This window comes from Eptatretus burgeri, chromosome 7, assembly GCF_056783735.1.
Source record: "Eptatretus burgeri isolate ZD-2024b chromosome 7, Ebu_testis_v1, whole genome shotgun sequence".
In the NCBI taxonomy this organism is placed as follows: Eukaryota; Metazoa; Chordata; class Myxini; order Myxiniformes; family Myxinidae; genus Eptatretus; species Eptatretus burgeri.
The window spans coordinates 86,367,251-86,393,687 of NC_140967.1; the positions used below are offsets into that span (position 1 = coordinate 86,367,251).

A 26,437-nucleotide genomic window follows, 5' to 3' on the forward strand; every position below is an offset into this window, starting at 1 on the left:
TGTAGCAACTCTAAAGCTGCACCTTAAATCCTGGAGAATGGTACCATCCCAGCCTAGGCTGGATGTTGCCAAGCTCAGGGATGAGAGAGTAGCTGAGGAGTTTGCAAACAGGCTGAGTGGACACTTGGGGGTCTGGGTGCTTTGGGGGTCCTGAAGAGTTGTGGAGCGCCTTCAAGACCACCGTCCTTGATGTTGCCGGTGGATGCCTTGGAGCTCACCGCAGGGCAAAGAAGAATTTTGTCTCTCAAGGGACACTGGATACCATTGACCAGAGTCGCAGGGCCAGGCTGAATGGCAGAGCTGAGCTGTTCAGGGAGCTGAGGCGTAAAACTGTACGTGCACTGAGGGTGGACAAGGAGGCCTATGTGCGAGGAATCTGTGAGGGGGTAGAGCATCACCTGTGGACAGGTGATTCTCGTCCCGCTTACAGGGGAATTCGCGCATTACGTTCATCCAAGCCCATCCCTCGGAGCACTACAGTTCGAGCAGAGAGTGGTAGGCTCTTGACAGAGGAGTCTGAAGTGAAGGCCCGCTGGGCCGGTTACTTTGAGCGGTTGTACCAGGCTGATCCCCCAACTGTCGAGTTGGACGTCAAGGGTGTTACAATCCCTGTTGCTGACCCTCGAATCAACTGTGGTCCACCTACGCTTGTGGAAACACGGGCTGCGGTGAACCAGTTGAAACGGGGCAAAGCTCCAGGGATCTGTGGCATCCATGCCGAACTTCTCAAGGCTGGTGGAAATGCTGCACTCGTGTCGTTGCATGCAGTTTTGTGCTCTGCCTGGAACACAGGCATCATCCCAACTGACTGGAAGAGGGGCCTTGTTGTCCCTCTCTGGAAAGGGAAGGGTGATCGCCAAGACTGCAACAACTACCGAGGGGTGACGCTGCTCTCAGTGCCGGGCAAGGTCTTTGCTCGGATAATTCTCGATAGGGTTCGCCACCATCTGCTTGAGCACCAGCGTCCAGAGCAGTCAGGCTTTACACCAAAGAGGTCAACGATTGACCGTATCCTTGCACTTCGTGTCCTCACCGAACACAGACGAGAGCTTCGGCAGGGGCTGCTTGCAGCCTATGTTGATCTCTGTAAAGCGTTCGATTCAGTGAATCGGGACGTCCTCTGGAGGATTCTTGGTCTTCGTGGGGTGCCACCAAAACTGATCGATCTGATGTCTGAACTCTACTCTGGTACTGAGAGTGCTGTGAAGTGTGGTGGTACCATCTCTGACTTATTTCCAGTTGTTACTGGAGTTCGTCAGGGATGTGTACTTGCTCCCACACTTTTCAGCACTTGTATGGACTGGATTCTAGGGAGGATGTCGGAGAGATCAAGTTGCGGTGCGTCATTTGGGAATGTCAAGATCTCGGACCTTGACTTTGCAGATGATGCAGTCATCTTTGCGGAGACTTTAGACATCCTCTTGGGGGCCCTCGAGGTGCTGAATGAGGAGTCGGAGCCGTTGGGATTACGGGTTTCTTGGGTCAAAACTAAGATCCAGGCTTTCGGTGACATCTTGGATGCTGCTGTCCTGTCTGTGTCTGTTTGTGGTGAGGATGTTGAGGTCGTGGAGAGATTCACTTACCTTGGCAGTGATATTCATGTCTCTGCTGGCTGCGAGTCAGAGGTCAATAGACGTCTGGGTCGGGCCTGGGGAGTCATGGACTCACTGGATCATGGGGTGTGGCGCTGCCGGTACCTGTGCGGGAGGACGAAAGTCCGAGTCTTCAGGTCCTTGGTACTTCCAGTCTTGCTCTATGGGTGCGAGACTTGGACTCTGACCAAGGATCTGAGACGGAGACTTAATTCCTTTGGTACCAGGTCTCTTCGGAGAATCCTTGGCTATCGCTGGTCGGATTTTGTGTCCAACGAGCGGTTGCTGAGAGAGACTCGGATGAGATTTGTTACCTGCATAGTCCGTGAGCGTCAGTTGCGGCTGTATGGACATGTGGCTCGTTTTCCTGACTCTGATCCTGCTCACCAGATTCTCTCAGCGAGGGAGTCTTTTGAGTGGAGGAGGCCAGTGGGTCGACCACGTGCCTCATGGTTGCAACAGGTTGACCATCATCTCAAGGAGATGGGGATGGGCCTGGCATCTGCCTGGGGGATGGCCAGACGGAGGCCCCTGGAGTACCGGCGGAAAGTGGACGCAGCGACGTGCTGTTCTGGCACATGCTCCCATACCTGACCTGACCTGACCCTCAGTCTGGGGCTCCATGCAAGATCTCACCTCGTGGAGCCTCAATGATCATGAGAGGTGAGGGATCAGCCCAGAACTACATGGCAGGACCTGGTCAATGACCTGAAGAGAGCTGGGACCACAGTATCAAAGAAAACCATAATTAACACACTACGCCGTCATGGATTAAAATCCTGCAGCGCACGCAAGGTCCCTCTGCTCAAGCCAGTGCATGTCCAGGCCCGTCTGAAGTTTGCCAATAACCATCTGGATGATCCAGAGGAGGAATGGGAGAAGGTCATGTGGTCTGATGAGACCAAAATAGAGCTTTTTGGTTTAAACTCCACTCGCCGTGTTTGGAGGAAGAAGAAGGATGAGTACAACCCCAAGAACACCATCCCAACCGTGAAGCATGGAGGTGGAAACATCATTCTTTGGGGATGCTTTTCTGCAAAGGGGACAGGACGACCTCAACGTATTGAGGGGAGGATGGATGGGGCCATGTATCGCGAGATCTTGGCCAACAACCTCCTTCCCTCAACAAGAGCATTGAAGATGGGGCGTGGCTGGGTCTTCCAGCATGACAACGACCCGAAACACACAGCCAGGGCAACTAAGGAGTGGCTCCGTAAGAAGCATCTCAAGGTCCTGGAGTGACCTAGCCAGTCTCCAGACCTGAACCCAATGGAAAATCTTTGGAGGGAGCTGAAAGTCTGTGTTTCCCAGCAACAACCCTGAAACCTGATGGATCTGGAGAAGATCTGTATGGAGGAGTGGGCCAAAATCCCTGCTGCAGTCTGTGCAAACCTGGTTAAGAACTGCAGGAAACGTCTGATCTCTGTAATTGCAAACAAAGGTTTCTGTACCAAATATTAAGTTCTGTTTTTCTGATGTATCAAATACTTATTTCATGCAATAAAATGCAAATTAATTATTTAAAAATCATACAATGTTATTTTCAGGATTTTTGTTTAAGATCCCGTCTTTCACAGTTGAAGTGTACCTATGATGAAAACTACAGACCTCTACGTGCTTTGTAAGTGGGAAAACCTGCAAAATCGGCAGTGTATCAAATACTTGTTCTCCCCACTGTATATGTATATATATATATATATATATATATATATATATATATATATATATATATATATGCATATGCAATTTCAGTACTTTTGGGTGTCATGGGACATTTAAGTGGTCGCCCCCAGGAATGGTACGGGAGATGAAACTTAAGAATGCCCGTTTGAGGGTCTATACTGTATCCCATCATATTCCAAGCCTCAAACCTTTTGTACTCGCAATGCTAAACAAATCTCCATGGGCTCCCGGATTACATGGTTTGTCCATAATCCATCTTCATCCATTACTCCCCCTTTTTCCCGCCATTTATCATGGTCACTAGTTGTTGCCGCGGCTTGTATAGCAATGATATCTGATAAGCTATATTGGTGCAGCTTAACTTGCTTCTTTGTTATCTGTACTGGCATAAACAAGGGGATGGGCAGGCCTGCCGCTGCTTTTGCAGCTTTGTCCGCCTTATTGTTGCCTTTGTCAATATCTGTTAATTTTTGGTGGGCTCGACACTTAACGACCGCAATCATTTTTGGTACCATAATGCTTTTTAAAAGTTCAGATACTAAACCACCATTTTTGATGGGTGTGCCTGCAGAGATAAGAAACCCTCACATTTTCCAAATGGCCCCTTTATCATGTACCACACCAAATGCATAGTTGGAGTCTGTATATATGTTGACCGCTAGACCAGCTGACAGTTCGCATGCCCTTATAAGAGCATATAGTTCTGCCTGCTGGGCAGAGAAATGAGAGGACAGAGGGATCGCTTCCATAATTGTACTATCGGTACACACTGCGTTGCCTGCATGCCCCGAGCCATTTTGGCCTCGATAGGCCGACCCGTCGACGAACAAGGTGAGGTCCGGATTTTCTAAGGGCTGTTCCTTTAGATCTGGGTGTACAGTGGATACTTCCTGAATCATTTCGGTGCAATCATGAGGGTCGCTATCTTCTTCAGTTGGCAACAAGGAAGCTGGATTAAGAACATTACAGCATTCGATTTGCAGATTTGGCTGGTGGAGCAGGGTTGTTTCGTACTGCATTAGATGTGTGTTGGTCATATGCTGCGTCTGTTTTTGCGTCGTCAAAGCCGCTACGCATTGAGGAACTCTCAAGGTAAGAGGATGACCCATCACAATTTCTGCCGTGTGTTTAACAGCGTAACTTGCCGCAGACACTGCCTGTAAACAGAGAGGCAGGCCGCGTTCGACCGAATCCAACCTTCGACTGAAGTATGCCATTGGGTGTTGGTGATCGCCGTGCTGTTGCGTCAGCACAGCCTGCGCGAACCTGTTAATTTTGTGAGTATAAAGGAAGAACGGCTTCTCGTAATCTGAAAGGCCCAAAGCCGGGGCCACTGAGAGTGCCACTTTCAACTTGTTAAAACATCCTTCCATTTCTCCAGTCCATACAATTACATTGAGCTGGTTCTTACCCACAGGTCAGGTCAGGTATGGGAGCATGTGCCAGAACAGCACGTCGCTGCGTCCACTTTCCGCCGGTACTCCAGGGGCCTCCGTCTGGCCATCCCCCAGGCAGATGCCAGGCCCATCCCCATCTCCTTGAGATGATGGTCAACCTGTTGCAACCATGAGGCACGTGGTCGACCCACTGGCCTCCTCCACTCATGAGACTCCCTCGCTGAGAGAATCTGATGAGCAGGATCAGAGTCAGGAAAACGAGCCACATGTCCATACAGCCGCAACTGACGCTCACGGACCATGCAGGTAACAAATCTCATCCGAGTCTCTCTCAGCAACCGCTCGTTGGACACAAAATCCGACCAGCGATAGCCAAGGATTCTCCGAAGAGACCTGGTACCAAAGGAATTAAGTCTCCGTCTCAGATCCTTGGTCAGAGTCCAAGTCTCGCACCCATAGAGCAAGACTGGAAGTACCAAGGACCTGAAGACTCGGACTTTCATCCTCCCGCACAGGTACCGGCAGCGCCACACCCCATGATCCAGTGAATCCATGACTCCCCAGGCCCGACCCAGACGTCGATTGACCTCTGACTCACAGCCAGCAGAGACATGAATATCACTGCCAAGGTAAGTGAATCTCTCCACGACCTCAACATCCTCACCACAAACAGACACAGACAGGACAGCAGCATCCAAGATGTCACCGAAAGCCTGGATCTTAGTTTTGACCCAAGAAACCCGTAATCCCAACGGCTCCGACTCCTCATTCAGCACCTCGAGGGCCCCCAAGAGGATGTCTAAAGTCTCCGCAAAGATGACTGCATCATCTGCAAAGTCAAGGTCCGAGATTTTGACATTCCCAAATGACGCACCGCAACTTGATCTCTCCGACATCCTCCCTAAAATCCAGTCCATACAAGTGCTGAAAAGTGTGGGGGCAAGTACACATCCCTGACTAACTCCAGTAACAACTGGAAATAAGTCAGAGATGGTACCACCACACTTCTCAGCACTCTCAGTACCAGAGTAGAGTTCAGACATCAGATCGATCAGTTTTGGTGGCACCCCACGAAGACCAAGAATCCTCCAGAGGACATCCCGATTCACTGAATCGAACGCTTTACAGAGATCAACATAGGCTGCAAGCAGCCCCTGCCGAAACTCTCGTCTGCGTTCGGTGAGGACACGAAGTGCAAGGATACGGTCAATCGTTGACCTCTTTGGTGTAAAGCCTGACTGCTCTGGACGCTGGTGCTCAAGCAGATGGTGGCGAACCCTATCGAGAATTATCCGAGCAAAGACCTTGCCCGGCACTGAGAGCAGCATCACCCCTCGGTAGTTGTTGCAGTCTTGGCGATCACCCTTCCCTTTCCAGAGAGGGACAACAAGGCCCCTCTTCCAGTCAGTTGGGATGATGCCTGTGTTCCAGGCAGAGCACAAAACTGCATGCAACGACACGAGTGCAGCATTTCCACTAGCCTTGAGAAGTTCGGCATGGATGCCACAGATCCCTGGAGCTTTGCCCCGTTTCAACTGGTTCACCGCAGCCCGTGTTTCCACAAGCGTAGGTGAACCACAGTTGATTCGAGGGTCAGCAACAGGGATTGTAACACCCTTGACGTCCAACTCGACAGTTGGGGGATCAGCCTGGTACAACCGCTCAAAGTAACCGGCCCAGCGGGCCTTCACTTCAGACTCCTCTGTCAAGAGCCTACCACTCTCCGCTCGAACTGTAGTGCTCCGAGGGATGGGCTTGGATGAACGTAATGCGCGAATTCCCCTGTAAGCGGGACGAGAATCACCTGTCCACAGGTGATGCTCTACCCCCTCACAGATTCCTCGCACATAGGCCTCCTTGTCCACCCTCAGTGCACGTACAGTTTTATGCCTCAGCTCCCTAAACAGCTCAGCTCTGCCATTCAGCCTGGCCCTGCGACTCTGGTCAATGGTATCCAGTGTCCCTTGAGAGACAAAATTCTTCTTTGCCCTGCGGTGAGCTCCAAGGCATCCACCGGCAACATCAAGGACGGTGGTCTTGAAGGCGCTCCACAACTCTTCAGGACCCCCCAAAGCACCCAGACCCCCCAAGTGTCCACTCAGCCTGTTCGCAAACTCCTCAGCTACTCTCTCATCCCTGAGCTTGGCAACATCCAGCCTCGGCTGGAATGGTACCATTCTCCAGGATTTAAGGTGCAGCTTTCGAGTTGCTACAACAAGCCTGTGGTCAGTATTGAGGAACTGAGCACTCCGGTAGACCCTGCAGTTCTGGATCATCCTCCAACGACCATCAATGAGGACATGGTCAATCTCCTTTGCCACACCGCCAGCGTTGGAATACCAAGTCCAGCGATGAGCTTGTGGGCGCTGAAACCATGAACCAGCCACCCTAAGTCCATGACTTCTTGCAAAGTCAAGGAACTTAGTGCCATTCTGGTTCATAGTTCCTGACCCATGGGAACCAACACACCTCATAACCGTCCCTATCAGTTCCAGTCGATGCATTGAAATCCCCCAAGACTAGAAGTGTATCTCGTCTGGGGCACTGATCAACCACAGACTCGTGTGGCGTAGAATGCATCCTTCACGGTGAGATCACTCGCCTCAGTCGGAGCATAAACAGAGACCAGGGAAATGACACCTAAGGAGTGACGAATCCTTAATCTCATAATACGCTCGTTGACCGGTGTTACCTCAATTATCATTGGGGCCAGCTTATTGGACACAGCTACAGCAACTCCTTGGGTATGGTAACCATCAGAGCGACCAGACCAATAGTAGGTGTAACCACCCACCATTATCTCGCCGCAATCCGGTCTCCGAACCTCAGAGAGAGCTGCAATCCCGATGTCCAAACGCTTGAGCTCAGATGATAACAGAGACAGGTGATCATCCTCTCTTAGGGATAGGACATTCCAGGCACCCACCCGAAGGGACCGCCTCAGGTTAACCCAAGGAGACCGCCGTCTGGTGGACGACACCTCACCACCACTCTGACACACTCTCCTGCAATCTGACCCAGGGATGTTACCCCGTGGTTTCCCTCCTCTCAAAGATTGGGGGTCCCGAAGGCTTTGCCCCAATCCCGTCATCCGGTGAGCTGCCCTGCGAAGGGAAGCTGCACAGGAGGTACTCCCACGGAGTGGGTTTTCAGATTTTTTTGCGTTTTTGCGTTTTGCGGAATGAAGGGTTTTACGGTGGCCGGAGTGCAAATCCTGCCACCAACCTCCTAATAAGAAGTGACCCAACTGCAGGAGGACGTCCGCAGACACAGTTGGGCACTAGATATGGATGGCCGTTGGCTCACAAGGAGCTCCTCCGCCCTTTGACAGGTTTTGTTTTTAATCCTGCTGGGTGTCCATATCCAAACACCCTCCTCACCAGAAAACCTGGTGGGGGAGACTGTTTAGTCGCCGACAACCCGACCATGGAACAGGTTAGTACAGGTTTACATGGTACCTGTAGCAGGTCACAGATCGAACCTGACCTGACTACCCACAACATTGTGGGTAACACTATTACCCACAATGGCATACAATTCCTTAGTCTGGATTGCATAGTCAACAATCCACTGTCTATAGTCGATGGCTATGCCGAGGAATCGCATCAGCTCCTTTTTTTGTACGAGGGTGAGGCAGTTCCGCAATTGAAGTTATCCTACCCTTGTCCAATTCTCTCTTCCCATGCGAAATGTGATGTCCCAAATACTTGACCCTCTCTTGCACTAATTGCAGTTTGTCTCTGTTTACTTTGTGGCCTTTCTCTGCCAATGCCTGTAGTCGCTGCAGCGTATCTGCTTCACACGCTGCCTTGTTTGGGGAACATAACAAATCGACCACATATTGTAGCAGCACTGAATTTCCTTCAAGCACCACATCATCTAGATCCTTATGCAATGCACGCGAGAATAATGTAGGGCTATCAGCAAACCCCTGCGGCAGGACCGTCCACGTATATTGATGGCCCTTGTACGTAAAAGCAAATAGGTACTGCGATTCCTCTGCAATGGGAACTGAGAAAAATGCGGAACATAAATCAATTGCTGTAAAATGAGTGGCATCAGCGGGGATAGAGGTGATTAACCCCTCTACGTTGGGTACTACTGGGTGAACACCCTGAATCACCTCATTCACTTCTCGCAAGTCTTGGACAAATCTCCACTTATTCTTCTGTGGCTTCTTTACTGGTAATATAGGCATGTTACATGGACTTGAAGTTTCCACAATTATGCCTTGTTCCTTTAATGATTCGATTACCGGTGCTATCCCGGCTTTTGCCTCTCTGCAGAGAGGATATTGGCGCACATTCGGCCAACGCATTCTGGGTTTGAGTTTAACCACCTGGGGCGCTGCCCCAATGATACGACCCACATCATTATTATGCCAGGTCCACAATTCTTGTGGAAGCCTTTCTCACAGACTTTCTACGCCCCTTGTTTCACTTTCAGTTTCCATCAACATCTCCCGTTTAGGAGGTAAATGAACCTACTCCACCATCCCTTGTAACACCTGTTCTTTAAAATCACAAATCCACCCTTCGTTATCTGCAAACCTATGCAATATTGTTGTGTGGGTCACTGCTGCCTCCTGCAGGTAATAAACCATAAGACCCAAATCCTTTGGGTGATGCCCTCCTGCCGTAGTTGTTTTCACATGCGAGGTTACCCCTGGCAGGTACTTTGTCATTTGTCTTTGTTCCTCCGTGAGCTTAATCTCCATTGCAACACCTTCCCTACCGATCATTAAACGGCAACCCAATAAATCATCACATCTTTCCAGGCACAGAGCAATTCCCTCCGCAAATTCGGCGGCATTTCCATCTGCATCATAATAGATTGTACAATGTGGGGGGTCATAGGTGCGTGTCGTTACTTGTGCATTGTCTAGCCACACTCTCATATCCTGCTTTTCGGCTAATATTGCATCCAAGCATATTAAAACATCGCTAATTGGCTGCCTTGGTAATCTCCATTCTCCACCAATAGTCAACCGGGTGTGGTGCCATTAAAACCATCACTGCCAAGTGTGTTTTCTCCCGGGGGATGTCAACAAACCCCCCTTTCAGTGCATACTATCGTGCATCCTAGTTTACATAACAAATCTCTCCCGAACAAGTTTACTGGCGTAGTGGTTGTGAGAAGGAATGCATGTTTTTCCTGCAAAGGTCCACACCTTACTGGTAGCTGTGTTGTCATATCTAATGTCTGAACCCCAACCTCTAACCCTACTACTTGTATGCTAGTCCTGGATTTTTCAACCCCTGGCAGTTCCTTAACTGCGATAGTAGAGTGAATGGCTGCCGTGTCAACCAAAAAGGATTGGGTACAACCTCGGCGGATCAACTAAACTCTCAGGTGGGTTACCTGCTACTCTCCCTTGACTGTCCCGCCCCTGCACTGAAGTTGCACGGGTGGGGCCCTGTGTTTCCTTAAATTGTTCCTTTAGTCTTAACACTTTATTTGCTACCACCCTATTTGCTGCATCGTTTACTTGTAATGCTTCTTCCTTCCACATCTCAACAGCTTTGAAGTCTGGTTCGGGCTTCAACTTGTCGCTTGCCCGATGCCTGAGTCAAGATGATAAATTTCTCACGATTTCCCATCTTGGGAATGGATATGGGTCCTTTTGTGTCCATTTGTACCATAATTCTAATTGATCACATGACCTAGGTCTATATTTTCCGTACATTAACCCCGTGGCTGAATAGGGAGGTGGTGAATTTTTATCTGGTTTAGGTTTGACCACCTTCCCTCCCATTTTCCCTTGGTCCTTCATGGAGTGCTCTTGGGCTAGGTCAGGTGTTTCTTACACCTTTCCACTCCCTCAATCTCCCCTTTGGACCCTGGTCCTTCTGGAGTGCTCTTGAGCTGGGTCGGGTGTTTTCACACCTTTCCACTCCCTCAATCTCCCTTTCCGGACCCTATCCTCCTGGGTACCCCCTTTTTTTGATGTGCACGAAACTCCTTCTCCCCTTTGTTTGTTCGAGGCAAGGACAGATCGTAGAGAGCAGCGAGCCAGTGTCACCAGTGCGAGAAAGGGGGCAACTTTTCTTACTTTATCTTTGAACTGGCCGGCTCTTTCCTCCTTTGTCTCACCAGGGAAGATCGCTCCCCCTCCCGATGTGGCTCGCTGCGCCAATTGTGGAGATCGAGTTCTGTCCACACCGATCTTAGGTAAAGAGTTTATTACACATCAAACATATGCGCATATGGAGAGTGGCTCGGAACACACAATAGTTCTCATAGACCAACTCTGAAAAGCTCAGCTTCAGATCTGTTTATATACATTTTTCTCTGATCCCTGTGTGACTGCACGCAAATGTTAAGCAAGACCACTTGTGGTACACCCATTTACTATTTCAAGCCCCTGTGGTGAATAGTTCATGGAAAGGTCGCCCCTCTTTCCCAGCTTATCTTCCACCAGCTTGACGTTCTCCCGCGCTCAGTGGTCACAACCCACATGTTGTTGTGCCCGAAGGGCTGGGAGGCCCAGCTGTGTGACATTTCATAAGCAACCCCTTTAGCTGATCAGAGAAAACATGATTATCTGTTCCACATTTCCATTATGCAACACTGGGAAAACATTGATGACTTATAAGACACATAGTGTCCCCACGTGTGTGTGTGTGTGTGTGTGTTTGTTTACACACACACACACACACACACCCACGACCCATTGCTTCCCTGACAGGAATATAAAGACATGTAAGTGGGTTTGTGAGACGGCTGCATAACCTCTACCACAGCACTACGCACCATGGGCCCATGAATCCCGCACACCGCATCCTCCACGTAACCAAGCATGCAGGCATGCGCGTACACCTGTGGGGGATCCCTTTACAAACCCAAATCTACCCATTTGTACCATGGCCGTGTGTGCTGTCTACGTACCTCCTTCATGCTTGCAGCATCTGCCGAGTCCTCCCGATTGGGACAAACTGTGTGCTAATAGCGCTCTCAACTGTAGGGTGCTCCTCAAGTGGCTTAAGCACTCCAACAAAATGGTTGATGAACGGCTGGCTTATCAAGCTGATTGGTAATGGGATATACCCACAAAACCAAAAACTTCGCCGATTTCTTAACATTTTCAGATTTCACTCCAGATTTCAAGTTATTTTGTCCACATGATCTGATCCTCAGAACCAAAATTTATATTTTGATTTGATATACTTTAGTCCGTGAGAGTAGATCCTGGAAAATTGCATCATTATAATGCATAAAATTGCTCCAAGCTCCTGATTTGAAAACTATAACACTTAAAAAAGCAATGTATATAGTGATTCAGAGGTATGAAGATCAGGCATTCGATGATATGAGCAGGCATGAGAGTGAGTCTAAAAAAAAAACGATGGGCCGAGGCGAAAAAATCTTTAGGCCGGGGTTCGGGGGCCTGGGGGGCCCCCGAACGCTAAAGGTTCCAGGTGTTCTCACCTGCATTCTACTGCATTTCCTGGTCCCTTTTAAGAGGATTGTGTATAGTGTTGTCCTTGTTAACAGGGTAAAAGGACTGAAGACAATCATTGAAGACATGAAATTCATCTTGCAAATTATTAATCAATGTTGTAATGTAAATTGTTGTCAAAATTAATTGTACAAATCATGAATCGATCTGTGGGATAATATTCTTTCATTGTCTTTATAGCAAATTAAACAAAGTTGATCAATTGATACCAAGTGGACAATAACTGATACCAAGTTGCATAATAAGTTTGCATAATAAGTTGACAATAATTGATAACAAGTTGCACGATAAGTTTGCATAATAAGTTCACAATTGGTAACACTGTTGCATCCACTAGTTGTTGAGTTCTTGAGTCGATAATGTCGACAAGCGCCTAACCACTGAACATTGTTCACTTCTTTGTCTTTTGGTTCAGGTTGTGCTTTTTCTTGCTTGCACGTTGGTGGGAAAGTCTTGCCTTCTTTGCAGCCTTCTCAGTCAGTTCTTTGGTCTTGCGCTTGGTCAACTTACTGAGAGCAGCTGCACCCACTTCTCGCCTTCTTTCTTCTTCTTCTTTGTCCCTCCTGTCTGCCAGTTCTGCCTTGTAGGTTTTGTAGGCTCCCCTCATGTTCTTGCACAGGTCTAGGTCTATGGGACTGTGCAGTTTGTCAGTCCTACTGTAGTACTCCACTGCAGTTTTTCCTGATGATCGAAGATTGTACTTGACAGTTGACATCCATCACTGCGCTGTAGGTCTCCATGTTTAGTCGGTGTGATCTGACATCCAAGACATCTCCCATGAGATTGAAGGCACTCAACTTGTGGCCCATGGAAGCAGGACAGCAGAGCCTTCACCATTCTTGAGAGAAGGGGGTACTTTCCACCTGCAAAGACCTTGGTCCACCAGTCGTCGATGCGAGCAGACTCATCTTCCTGAGCTGGTGGCAGGCTAGAGTCGATCTGGAAACTCCGAACCTCCAGTTCAAAGGCATCACATTCCTCTGGTGCAAGGACATTTGTCACCAGGCATGGCAACTTCAGGAGCTGCTCCTGGCTGACAGTGTGCCCTCTGCTGAGTGGATCAATTGCTGAGGCACTTCTGAGGACAGCATTATGCAGGGGCATTTTCTTCTGGAGGTACTTTCCACATGTCACATAGGCCTTCTCCACACATAGACAAGAAGTCATGCACTTCTCCATCTCCACTACGGGCAGTGTTGACAATCTCAGACACACCAACTCCAAGAAACATCTTCACTTGCAGCAGGTTGGCTTTCTCATCCAGGTCGAGGGTCTGAAGTCTCTTGCCTGAGGATGGCAGCTTCTCAGGTTTGACAAAGCAGGCCATGAACTCTCGGACAAGGTCCACCTGCTGGTCAATGAGCTTGTGGATCAGTGGGGCCTTCATCTCAAACGGGAGGACGTACTTCTTCAGCAGCGGGAACACTGATGTATAGAACATCAATATCAGTCTCGTCAATTTCTTATTGTGGAAGACTCGCTGCAGTATACGCTCCTTTCGTGCCTTGCCATCTTTGGTCATATTCTTCTTCTTCAGATCATGGATCTGGTGTATTCTCCCCTTGGCTTTTGTGTCTACGTGCCTCCTTTTGTGTCTACGAGGTAGACCTCCACAACCCGTGACAAGTGGTGTGTGCGATCAGCTTGAGAGAGGAAGACAACAAAGGCATCCTACAGCCGCAGAGTGTCAACACTGACATCATACACAGAGAGCCCACCTGTGACTGACATACCACTCTGACATGGTATACCTGACACCAATCAGCCCACACATTTCCTGCAAGAATTGCTTTAAATCAGGTGACCACTTGAAGTCATTGTAGATGTCAGAGAGCATGCGCTCTGCGAAGTTGTCGAATGGGTCGCTCAGCTTCTTGGACGCATTGTGAGCATGGTGACAGGAGTCCCCATCTATGTCCAACATGTGTGGGGCATTGTTTTCCCTGATGCGAACTTCGACTCCTGACTTGGAATCCCGCATGACTGAGCAGGAGTCCATGAGGATGGATATGCAGTTCTTCCACGGCAGCTCATACTTCTTCAACAAGTCAACCAGTTCCTGGTGCAACGAGGCACTGTCCACTTTGATCACAAGGGACTCTAGATGCTGCACTATGACCTGCTTATGCAGTGGGCTGTAGTAACTGGCCAGGGCACATAAGACCCTCTGATGGTTTGTGCTTGTTGACTAATCAATGTTCAGAGAGAAGGATTCCCTCTGCAGTGCTGATCTCAACTGGTGATGTACGGTATGTCCTAGTCCAAACCTAAGCTTGTAGGAAGCAGATGTCCTGTCCATTGTGAGCTGACCAAGGGCCTTTGCATCCAGGTTGAGTGCTTTGGCCAGGCTTATCAGTTCAGGGGCAAGGCTGAATAGTAGGGAATGCTGTGCGAGGAAGGCAAGGACCATGGCTTGAGCATTGGATACCCTGTCACCTATTGGTACAGCAGGCATCGGTGTACAGGGGATGGGGGCAATAGAAGCAGCAGTGCAAGAGGCAGCAGAAGGTGAGGAAACACCTGGAGAAAAAGCAAAACCCAAAGCCAATGCAGAGTAAAAAAAAGAAAAGCCAATCACCATTTATAATACGTGCTTCAGAAAGTGAATACAGTGACCAGTACAGTGAGTACACTAAGCCTCAGACTATTAGTCATTGCCAGGTGCTATTGGTGGGAAACAAGATTGACCCAATTCTGAGTTGTGGCTTGCTTGCCAATTAACATAATTTATTACTGTAGTGAAAGTGCACCACACTACACTACATTGACAGCATAGATATCTACTGTGTACATGTATACTGATAACTGTACATGTATAAAGCCCAAGGCTATATTTACCCGGAAGACTGTAATTGGATGCCCGGATTCTCTGAATATCACGATGCTTCTTGCTCTCCGCATGGGATTCCAATGACTTGTACCCACGTCCTCCATAAACAATCTCCTTTGAGCACCATGTGCATACAGCCTTTCCTGGCTGGGCTATCTTTTTAATGAAAGCCCCACAAGCCACCGTACGGTATGGCATACGCTCCAGCCATTCCCACTTCCAGGAATTCTTGCAAGTCTTGTCAATTAGTGCAGCCAAACAAGCATCACACTCCCAGGACAGCCTGCGGCTACTGAATGCGGCCATGTTTTAGAAGCGACCTTGGCCTTGCACACTCGGAACACCACGCCTCTAGCTCGATTAATGCTGCTGTGACAGTTTCAGGAGTAATGCGGCGAGGTGGTCCGAATGCTATGTTAATGAATCTGGCAATGACGTCGGTGCAGAGTGTCGGGAATCTGTATTCGGGACCTCGGAATACTTTTTTTTTTTAATAAAAATCGTCGGCGGCGTGAAATCACTCCCAACAATTGACTTAACCCCCCCCCCCCATACCCCCTATTTTTTCTCAACGGATTTGTGCTTAACTCAGGAACGTTCCTGGGTAAATAAGTTCGCGGAATTCCGCGAATTCGCGGAATTTTCTCATGCCGGTATGAGTGAGGAAAGTTAAAAGAAAAACATTGAGCACTTTATTCTTTACACTGTTGCGGCCTGTTCCAAGTCGAGGCATTGTCGAGCAGGCCAAAAAACAGCGAAACAAGACCCTTAGCGAGGGCAATCGGGCTGACCAAGGATGAAGCCTTGATGGAGGATAATTCAACGAGGCCATTAATTATCTTCAAAAAGGGTGTTTAAATTCACGCAAAGACCCAATTTTCATTCACACTCCCTTGCAGTTTCCGTAGTTTGCAAGCAAAGTTTGGGGCCTTTAGGTTTCATGGTTTTGGAGTTGTGGAAGAGACACACTGACTGACACTGACATTTATTATAGACTAGCAAATACAACCTATGACTTTTCTGATGGGAGGAGAGGGACAGTGAGAAAAGGAATTCCAGCAGATGACACCCAGTTCAACGTCCATCTAAGAGAGGGCACACACATTGAATCACCCTGCCTGTGAAACACTGGAATGACAGTTTATACTTGGGTGTCGGGATTCAAACTGAGGCTACACAGCTTAGAACGAATGTGTGTACATCTCTGCTATCCTGCCATGATGTGGGGATTTATTGCTTTGTAGCCACTGAAAACATTTTTTTTTAAAACTCATTCTATTACTCTTATTTTGCCTTCCTTCCTATCTTCCTTCCTTCCTATCTAACAGCCTTCCTAACTCCAGTACAGAGATATGTCCCCATGGAAAACTGAGCCGTGGTATAGCCGTAGATTGTAGAGTGCTTGCCAAGTGGCTTGAGCACTCAAGCAAGCACTCCAACAAAACTGCTGAAGAAATTTGGGTGGGTGGGGTAACATCGATTAAATTTTATGATATATACCTATTTATGTCGAAGTGATGGGTCGTGTCATGAAAGCATATCGTACAAATAGGGGAAACATCGTGTAAAATAAAATTGCACATTTTCAGCAGTTTAGCTACTGCCCAAGGCACGGTGTGACAGCGCATAGCCAAACACAGGCATGTTGGCCCTGAACTGTGTTCGAGTAAATTGATGCATTTTTGATTGTTTAGCAGTACTCCTGGTACTTTTGCCATGGCTTGCAAATGAACATCTAAGCAGTTTGTGGAGTGTTCGCCATATGGTTTAAGCACTCCAACAAAACGGTTGATGAGGAATGGCAGGTTTGGCAAGCGATTAGTGATTGCCCATATTAAACACTCGGAGTGTCAAACAATGTCTGAATTGGACAAATCAACACTTTTTATTTCAGCAGTCGTTTCTGCTACTCCAGTTAAGAGATTTGAAAGCTTATCGCATGTTCGGAAATGCAATAATAAAGCTATTAACACTGGTGTCTCTGGACATTTAGAAGCATTGCGATGTAACCAGCAATTCATAGGTATAATAATCAGGCATTTGATAAGATGAGTGAGGAAAGTGGGAGGGGGAGGTGGAATTGAGTGCTTTATCGTTAAAAAAAAACATTTTGGCCAATTCCAAGTCGAGGCATTGTTGAGCAGCCAAAAAAAAAAGGCGAATTAAGACCCCAGTGAGGTGAAAGAGGGCTGACAAAGGGGTTGACCAAGGATGACTCCTTGATGAGGTGATTAAATAAGGCCATCATCTTCAAAAGAGGTTTAAATTAACCAAAACACCCAATTTTCATGTTGAAGAAATTCTCAATTCATCCTGTACATTTGAGTCAATTATTAAACACAAAACATAAACAGACACAAATGTATCGATTATGGAGAATTCAGAGGAATTCAATGAGCCACACAGTCTTCCTCTGATCCTGCAATACATAGAAACTTTGAATTCTTGTATTGTATTCAGTGAGACTGTCTGTTCATCCTCCAGATGTGCTGACATGTTGAGGGTTCAGGGAAGAGATCACTCACAGCTTTGTTGCAGCAGCCGTCTGGAGGTCAGCTGAATTTTGAAAGGATAAGGAACATTTATGACCTAAAGGTTGACGGGAGTTTTTATAATATTCTTTAATCAGAGGGGATGAGATCATCCAGCGATGTTTTGATCATCCTCGAGACAGAATGACGTCAAGACTTTGGGTGCTAGAATGGATCACACATGGCTTCTTGGTCCAGAGGTAAGACTGAATTAAAAGGCTAGGGAACGATTTATAATCTGAAAGTTGCAAGAGTTTAAAAAGACATCTGGATATCATCTGAAGCAAACATTCAATTGAAGCTGGAATGGTGCCTCCAACCACACTTTCAGATGCCATATAATTATTTGTATAAGAGAATCCCTTAATTAGCAGAATAAAATCAAATAATGGGTAATTATATTATACTGAATAATGATTAAAGATTATTTTGGAAGGCCAATCTGTTTAGGGGAACAAGGGGCACTTTTACCAAGCAGATTGATCCTCTTCCAGTACAAAAGAGATTTTATGTCATTTAAAATGCAAATATATTATTAAAATAGATGCATGTTCAAGTACGTAGATGTAATAATCATGTTATATTTGAGTACATTTTTCATTAAAGGGTTATCGTTATGCTATATACCAAAAACATTTACTTTTTCCCAAGTTAATTATCAATCAAGTTTAATTGGCAAGATTTTTATTTACTTAGTTTTCTATCACCCACTAACCCATTATACTAATTTTTGGAGAAAATTGCATAGACAAATCCCTTGGAGTTCCCTTCATACGCAGGCAAAGTTTGGGGCCGCCAGGTTTCATGTTTTTGGAAATATTGAGGAGACACACTGATGGACTGACACACTGACATTTATTATTTTTGGAGATATATCTTCAGGAGGCCCACCCCAATTGCGGGTTTCCATATCACAGTTTCGCTCTATCCCGGTTGAATTATTGTCAAGGTTAGTTAGTTCAAGGTTAGTTCTTCTGTTTACCTTTATTGCTTCAGCTTTATTTGTTTAAGTTTTGTTGATCAAGTTACATGAGGTGTGTTTTTTAATTGTCAAACAGACTCGGGGTTGACAAACACTTTCAAAAATGATGTTTTCAAACAAAAAAAAATAATATTTTTGTGAATTAAAACATCGGTGTGAGGTCTCATAAACGAGCAGTATGTATTTTTTTTCATTGCCAATAAATTTGACAAAAAGGGGGTCATTTTTTTCCTTAAACCAGGTATCCGAAAAAATATTATATTTACCATGTGAATTACGATAAAAATATAAGAGCGAGATATTAATAATGGTAAATAATTTTTATGCAGGGGTTCCCTGAGACATGAAAACTATTTCAAGGGTTCCACAAGGGTAAAAAGGTTGAGAAACGCTGGGATAGGGTGTCGCCCAATGGGGCTCTGCAAGCGGTGTCAGGTTCCCGAAGATTTGGATCACATCTTCACACAATGCCCTTGGTACAGGGGACCCAGATCATGCCTCTTCCACTCTGCCAGAGAAATGGGAATCAGCTGGTCAGGTGTACTGGATACACTGTGCCAATTGAGCCAGAAGCACCCTCAATTCTGCAAATCATTGTTGAAATTTTTTATAAGAAACAGATCTAACAATATATAGTCCCCCAGACTTGTCTGCTCCAGCTGAAGTGCTTTGGTGTGTTGCGTATGTAGAGCCTCACAGCTCTGAAAACGCCATTAAAAGAAGAAGAAGTCTTCATGGAGAGGTGCTTGACATTCAAGCATGTGATGGATACTGTCATGGCACCTCATAAGGACGTGCAGACCAAGACAAAGTCGACAAAGATCACCACCTTCTTCAAAGTCTGATGACCCTGACGATCCTAAGACAGGGTCGCCGATGCCATATTGACCTCCAATGCCCTCCATCATCAAAATAATGCAAGTACAATTTTAAGTGTTTTTCATTTTTGCGACTAGTTCAGGCAAAAAAGTTGATAAAATTTAGAGTTGTTTCCCCGAACCCTATTTTTCCCATAAGATAAGGTCTTAACTTTGCACATTGTGATTTTGCCAATCCCCGTGAACGGGGAGGGTCTGCTGTATATATGTATGATTTATGTGTAAAGATTTGCGGTTGGTATATAGAAATCACATGAATCAATATTGAGTTCTCCAACCGTGAATATGACAATTTTGGGCAGCAACACGGAATACAACGCGTCTCCGCTGACCTTTTACAAGAGTGAAGACAATAATTCTAAACGTATTAAAACAAAAAAGTTGTCCAGCCTGACCCACCACCTTTTTTTTCTTTGTTTGATAGGGGAAGTTTAGAATTACTCTTCACTCTTGAGAAAGGTCAGTAGGTGTGGTTGGAATGCATTGTTGGTCATATTATTTTCAGTGTCAGAGTTCAACATTCACACCACACAATTTCCTCCCAATGAATCGCATGAAAACACAGGTTTTAAAATATGCACAACTTTAAGCAATTTAACATCAACGGGAATTTTTTTTTGGGGGGGTTACAATTTTACATAATTTTTTTGGGCAACCAGTCTTCAAAAAAAAAAAGCAAAAGTTAAAAAATTTAACGGCAGCCATGAACCAAGTGCAAAAAAAATCCTCCAACATTTATTAGATCTTGTGGATCATTTATTGGGGTCGGGGGTGGGAGGAGGTGTTTCAGATGAAAAAGGGGGTTTGTTTTTCACTTCGAGTCACTGTCATCTCTCACATATACAAAATGATGGCTATATTGTCTTTTTAACTTTTAAAATACCAAGTAAATTATACAATGAATGACAAACACAATTCCTTCAATATAAGTATTTATTGGAGTTCCTGGTAATGTTGTTGCTGGGAATGAATCAAGAAAACGGTCAATTTGTAACTTGAGCAAAACATACCTTCAACTCGGTAACAATGTTAACACTGGATAAACAATTTCAGTAACCTCCAAATTTTATCACAACTTCATGGCATAACAGCACGAACAGTTAATTTTCAACAACAGAACATCAAAACACATCTTAAATTTGTATAATGATAATAATAAAATAAAAAACTGAGGGACAAATTGAAGACAAGAGATCAAACATCTCATTGTAACTCATTTGATGAAACTATTAAAAAAAAAAAAAAAAAACAGCAAATGTACAATCAAATCTCTAAATCTTGGTTTTACCATAAGAATGTCAACACAGAAAATAAAATGCTTCAAGACGACTGTCAATAAAGAGAGGTAATGTGTTCAGGAATCAGTTTCACAAATCTGTTTCATAAACTAACAACTCACACGTTCACAGGTAACTTCTACTCTACCTCTGTGAAGGTTGTGGGAAAAAATTATAACTATCCAGTTGGTAAACATTTTTGGAAGAGCAAATTTTTCTCTCAATTGCAACTACTCAAACTCTCCAGCTGGACATGTGTTTTATAAACCCATTACTAACAACTCGTAATATAAATTATCAGAATTTGAGAGATGAGATCCAACATCTCGTTGTAACCCATTTGCTTAAACGATAACGAGCAACTATGCAATCTCATCTCTCAATCTCTGGTGTTAATGGTTTTACCATAAGAATGTCAAGACAGAAAATAAAATGCTGAAAGAAACTCGATAAAGAGAAATAATGTATTCAGGAATCAGTTTCACAAACTGTAAATAAACGAACAATTCGCACGTTTACAGGTAACTTCTACTCTACCCCTGTAAAAGTTGTGAAAAAAATTTACCCATTTGGTAAACATTTTTGGAAGAGCAAATTCTTAATTATAACTGCTCAACCCCACCCCCCATGCTGGACATATTTTCAAAACTCATTGCTGACAACTCGTACGACAAATTATCAAAATTTGAATGACATCACTTTAGCTCACATTTTATAAATTGGGGTCAAATTAAGGCTTGTGCACAAGCCTAAAAAAATTTTCAAAAGCATGAGCTTTCATCCTAATTTCTGCACTTGTGGACCAAATGGGATCAGTATAAAAAGTGAAAACATGAGAGCAGACAGCAAAAATTCATAATCAATAAGTGATTTGAAATAGCAAGGACATTTGCAAAGGATGTGGAAAACAACATTTACAAAATAAAAATAACCTTTACAAATAAAAATTCATATTTTTAGCATAAAGCAGACTGATGCTTCAAAAAAAAAAGTTAAAGTTAAAAAGACAGGCATGAACGAATTGCAAAAAAATTGTGAATAATGGCGACTCTCACAGGACTGACACTGTTTTAGACTTCACCGTGTTGCTGCTGCTGAATTCACTTTTAAATACAGTACTTTAAAGAATGTGCACGTTTTCTTTTTTCTTAACAGAAGACTACCCCAACTCTTCAAAATAATAGTTCATATAAGAGGGAAAAAGTGATGTCTTGGGTCAAAAATTACATTGGGTAAATTTATTTTGTCTCCCCAAACCCAAATTACGCTTGCCCTCTCCCTGCTATTTCCCTTCCCTCCTAGTAAATGCATGTTTTGATTGGATCTGTGGTGCAGATAGGCTTGGTGTTTGTGGAGGATGTGTCCTGGGTTGGTGTTGTGTAGAGGGTGTGTACTTATTTTGCATGTGTTGCGTCTTTATCACAGGTTCACACAACATACCTCATGTGAGGCCATGAGCTTCTGCAACCACAATCCTTATTCGGCCTACCAAATGAACATATCTTTGTCAAGGAAAGCATTCTTCTCCCGATGAGGGTTGACTCGTGGGTTTTCCATCCATTCCCCTCTTGCTTCATGCACCAATTTTTGCCTTTTGGGGTTTCTTGACTTTTGCGATTTTGCAATTAGGCCATCATTCTCCTTTTTGGTCATAGCATTCTTGTGAAAACCTGAAACTATATTCATCTTTATGTGGTGATCAGATGCATCAAGAGTACGTTTATCTGTCCCGTACACAGAATCTGGAATGAAGGGATATACGAGATTAAAAGAGGTTGATGACATTCAAATAATGAAAACAGACAGATATGCACCGATGCACAATTGTTTTGTCCCCTGCCCCTCTAAAGTTGTAGCTGGGGGACATTAAAATGAGCTCCGTCCGGCTGACTGACTGATCATCTGTCCATGTACTTTTGAGTACGTGCTATTTCAAAAAGGGTTGAACATTTAGCTTCCATATTGCAGATATCTATTCCTCATGACATTATCTCGACCTGTTTAGATCATGGTGGTGATTGGCTGAATTATGTTGCCATGGCAACCATCTTGGTAACTCGGCTCGTGTACACGATATTTCAAAAACTGTTCAAGATTTAGCTTTCACTTTTGGATGATTCTGTGGAAGAAGGAAAATGGACATTATCAAGGAAGACTAGAATTGCATGAAATCTTTCAAATAGTTTTTTTTTTTAAACAACCCTTGAGGACTAGACTGGGTTTTAAGAATCCTTGTTCATTTCTTTAAATGGATTTCAGTTTGGCCATAAATTAACCCTTTAATACATAGTGACCAATTTTGGTTACTGTGAGTCAATTTATAGCTGTTTTTCAAATTGGTTTTAATGAAGTACTTTCTTTGGAATTATCATTTACTGCACAATTATTGCTTCAGAGGGATCTATTTTAAGTACTGTCAGACCCTGCTATTCATGGATCTTGTGTAATTGCGGTTTATAAAATGTGACCTGCTTCACGTATTGGTTTTTTTGTTTTTGTTTTTTGCGTGCTTTTTCGCGACCCCGCCTACCCCCTTCCCACACTTGATTTTTTTTTTGGGGGGGTCTTTTCCCCTAATGAATCGTGAACAGCTGAGAACCTACCCCCCCCCTTTTTTCATTAAAACAATACCCTGCTATTCGCAACATTTTCCAGAAACGTATTTCAGTGGGTCTGACAGTATTCAAAATCTATTCAGAATTTGTTTTCAGGTCTTTCACTTTTTTATCTAATGATAATTAAATGGTGCATTGATTGTCTCACGATTGGACATGATTAGAAAGCACTCTTAAGGTACTGTAAGTGAGGACCTGTTGATTGATTGTTCATGTCCTTGTCGCAACCAAAACTCTTAATCTATTTACAATATAGATTCCATTTCATTCCCTTGGCAACAGGAATCACCCTCAGTCCGAAGGGGTTAATTGTGGTTTCTTTGTATGTCAGAAGCTCGATAAACATTCCCAATTTCATAAGTTGCTTTTCAGACCACAGAGTCAGTATCACTTACACATGACAGACTCTGTTAAGATTGATATAGTGTGATTCATTTAATGTTGGGTATGTTAACTTTTATTGTTTAACTGGCAAAATACAACCTGTCGCTTCATTGATGGGAATATGGGGGGGGGGGGAGAGGGAAGAGGGGAGAGGGATGGGAGGGGAAGGATAGAGGAGTCATGGACTTAGAGTGGCTGGTTCATCATTTTAGCATGCACAAGCTCATCTCTAGACTTGGTATTCCAACGCCGGTGATGTGGAAAAGGAAATGGACCATGTCCTCATAGATTGTCGCTGGAGGATGATCCAGAACTGCAGGGTCTACCAGAGTGCTCAGTTCCTCAATAACCGCAGGCTTGTTGTAACAACTCTGAAGTTGCAGCTTGAATCTGTGAGTGGCACATTCCCAGCCCAGCCGAGGCTGGATGTTTGTAAGCTCAAGGAGAGGTAGCTGAAGAGTTTGCGAACAGGCTGAATGGGGATTTGGGGGGTCTGGGTGCTTTGGGGAATCCTGAAGAGGTGTGGAGTCCCTTCAAGAACACTGTCCTTGATGTTGCCGCTGAATGTCTTGGGACTCACTGTAAGGCGAAGAAGAATTTGTCTTGAGGGACACTGCATACCATTGACCAGAGTCTCACGGCCAGGCTTAATGGCAGAGCTGAGCTGAGGCGTAAAACTGTACATGCACCAAGGGTGGACAAGGAGGCCAATGTGTGAGGAATCTGTGGGGGTAGAGCATCAACTGTGGTCAAGTGATTCTCATCCTGCTTACAGGGGAATTTGCGCATTGCGTTCCTCCAAGCCCGTCCCTCGGTGTACTGCAGTTGGAGCGGAGGGTGGAGGGCTCTTGACAGAGGAGCCCGGTTGACTCCTCTGAAGGCCTGCTGGGCCGGTTAGTTTGAGCGGCTGTACCAGGCTGATCCACCAGCTGTCGAGTTGGGATAGTAACTGCTGACACCCAATTGCTGACCCTCCAATCAACTGTGATCCACCTTTGTTTGTGGAAACATAGGCTGCGGTGAACCGGTTGAAATGGACTAAAGCTCCTGGGATCTGTGGCATCCATGCCAAACTTCTCAAGGCTGGTGTAAATGCTGTACTCGTGTCATTGCATGCGGATCTGTGCTCTGCCTGGAACACAGGCATCATCCCAACTGACTGGAAGAGGGGACTTCTTATCCCTCTCTGGAAAGAGAAGGGTGATTGATGGATTTATTAAATCTGGTATAGGTGTGGCACAGGTATGATGGGCTGAATGGCCTCCTCCTGCACATAATTTCCTTGTAATCCTAATCAGTGCCAGGACTGCAACAACTACTGATGGGTGACGCTGCTCTCAGTGTGAGGCATTGTCTTTGCTCGGATAATTCTTGATGGGGTTCACAACTATCTGCTTGAGCACCAGTGCTCGGAGCAATCAGGCTTTACACCAAAGAGATCACGATTGACTGTATCCTTGCCTTTTGGGTCCTCACTGAACGCAGAGGAGAGTTTCGGCAGGGGCTGCTTGCAGCCGAAGATTATCTCTGCAAAGGGTTTGATTCAGTCAATTGGGATGCCCTCTGGAGGATTTTTGGTCTTCGAGGGGTGCCACCAAAACTGATCATTCTGATATCTGAACTATACTCTGGTATTGAGAGTGCTGTGAGATGTGGTGATACCATCTCTGAGTTATTTCCAGTTGTTACTGGAGTTCGTCAGGGGTGTGTACTAGCCCCCACACTTTTCAGCACTTGTATGGACTGGATTCGGTGGAGGATGTTGGAGAGATCAAGCTGCGGTGCATCATTTGGGAATGTCAAGATCTTTGACCTTTATTTCGCAGATGATGCATCTTTGCGGAGAATCTGGATATCCTTTGGGGAGCCCTTGAGGTGCTGAATGGGGAGTCAAAGCCGTTGGGATGATGGGTTTCTTGGTTAAAAACTAAGATCTAGGCTTTCAATGATCTCTTGGATGCTGCTATCTTGTCTGTACCTGTTTGTTGTGAGAATGTTGAGGTCATGGAGAGATTCACTTGCCTTGGCAGTGATATTCATGTCTCTGCTGGCTATGAGCCAGAGGTCAATGGATGCCTGGGTCAGACCTGTGGAGTCATGGATTCACTGGATAATGGGGTGTGAATGCTGCTTGTACCTGTGCAGGACGACAAAAGTCGAGTCTTCAGGTCCTTTGTGCTTCCAGTCTTGCTCTGTGGATGCGAGACTTGGACTCTGACCATGGATTTGAGATGGAGATTTGATTCTTTTGGTAAAAGGTCTCTTTAGAGAACTGTTGGCTATCGCTGGTCGGATTTTGTGTCCAACGAGCGATTACTGAGAGAGACTCAAATGAGATTTGTTACCTGCATAGTCCGTGATAATCATCTGTGGCTGTATGGACATGACTCGTTTTCTTGATTCTGATCCTGCTCATGAGTGGAGGAGGCCAATGGGCCGACCATGTGCCTCGTGGTTACAGCAGGTTGTTCAGCATCGACCTGGGGAATGGCCAGACAGAGGCCCCTGGAATACCGGCGGAAAGTGGACGCAGCGACGCACTGCTCCGGCGCATGGTCCCATACCTGATCAGATAGAGAAGGGGAAGGATTGGATGGGAGGGGAAGGATAGATGAGGGATTGGGTGGGAGGGGAAGGATAGAGGAGGGATTGGGTGGGAGGGGAAGGATAGAGGAGGGATTGGATTGGATGGGAGAGGAGGGATTGGATTGGATGGGAGGGGAAGGATAGAGGAGGGATTGGATGGGAGGGGAAGGATAAAGGAGGGAATGGATGGGAGGGGAAGGATAGAGGAGGGATTGGATGGGAG

At 45.7% G+C, this 26,437-nt stretch overlaps 1 protein-coding gene across 2 annotated transcripts in view; it reads right to left on the reverse strand.

The window, feature by feature from the left end:
- Positions 1-20,271: 20,271 nt before the first annotated feature.
- Positions 20,272-26,437, reverse strand: part of MEIOSIN (meiosis initiator) — a 39,878-nt gene continuing 33,712 nt past the window's right edge. For both annotated transcript variants that reach the window (XM_085889393.1, XM_085889392.1), the window contains exon 7: positions 20,272-22,371. In XM_085889393.1, coding sequence (XP_085745519.1) covers positions 22,115-22,371 — 257 coding nt within the window. In that variant the 3' untranslated portion in view covers positions 20,272-22,114. The remainder of the gene's footprint in view (positions 22,372-26,437) is intronic.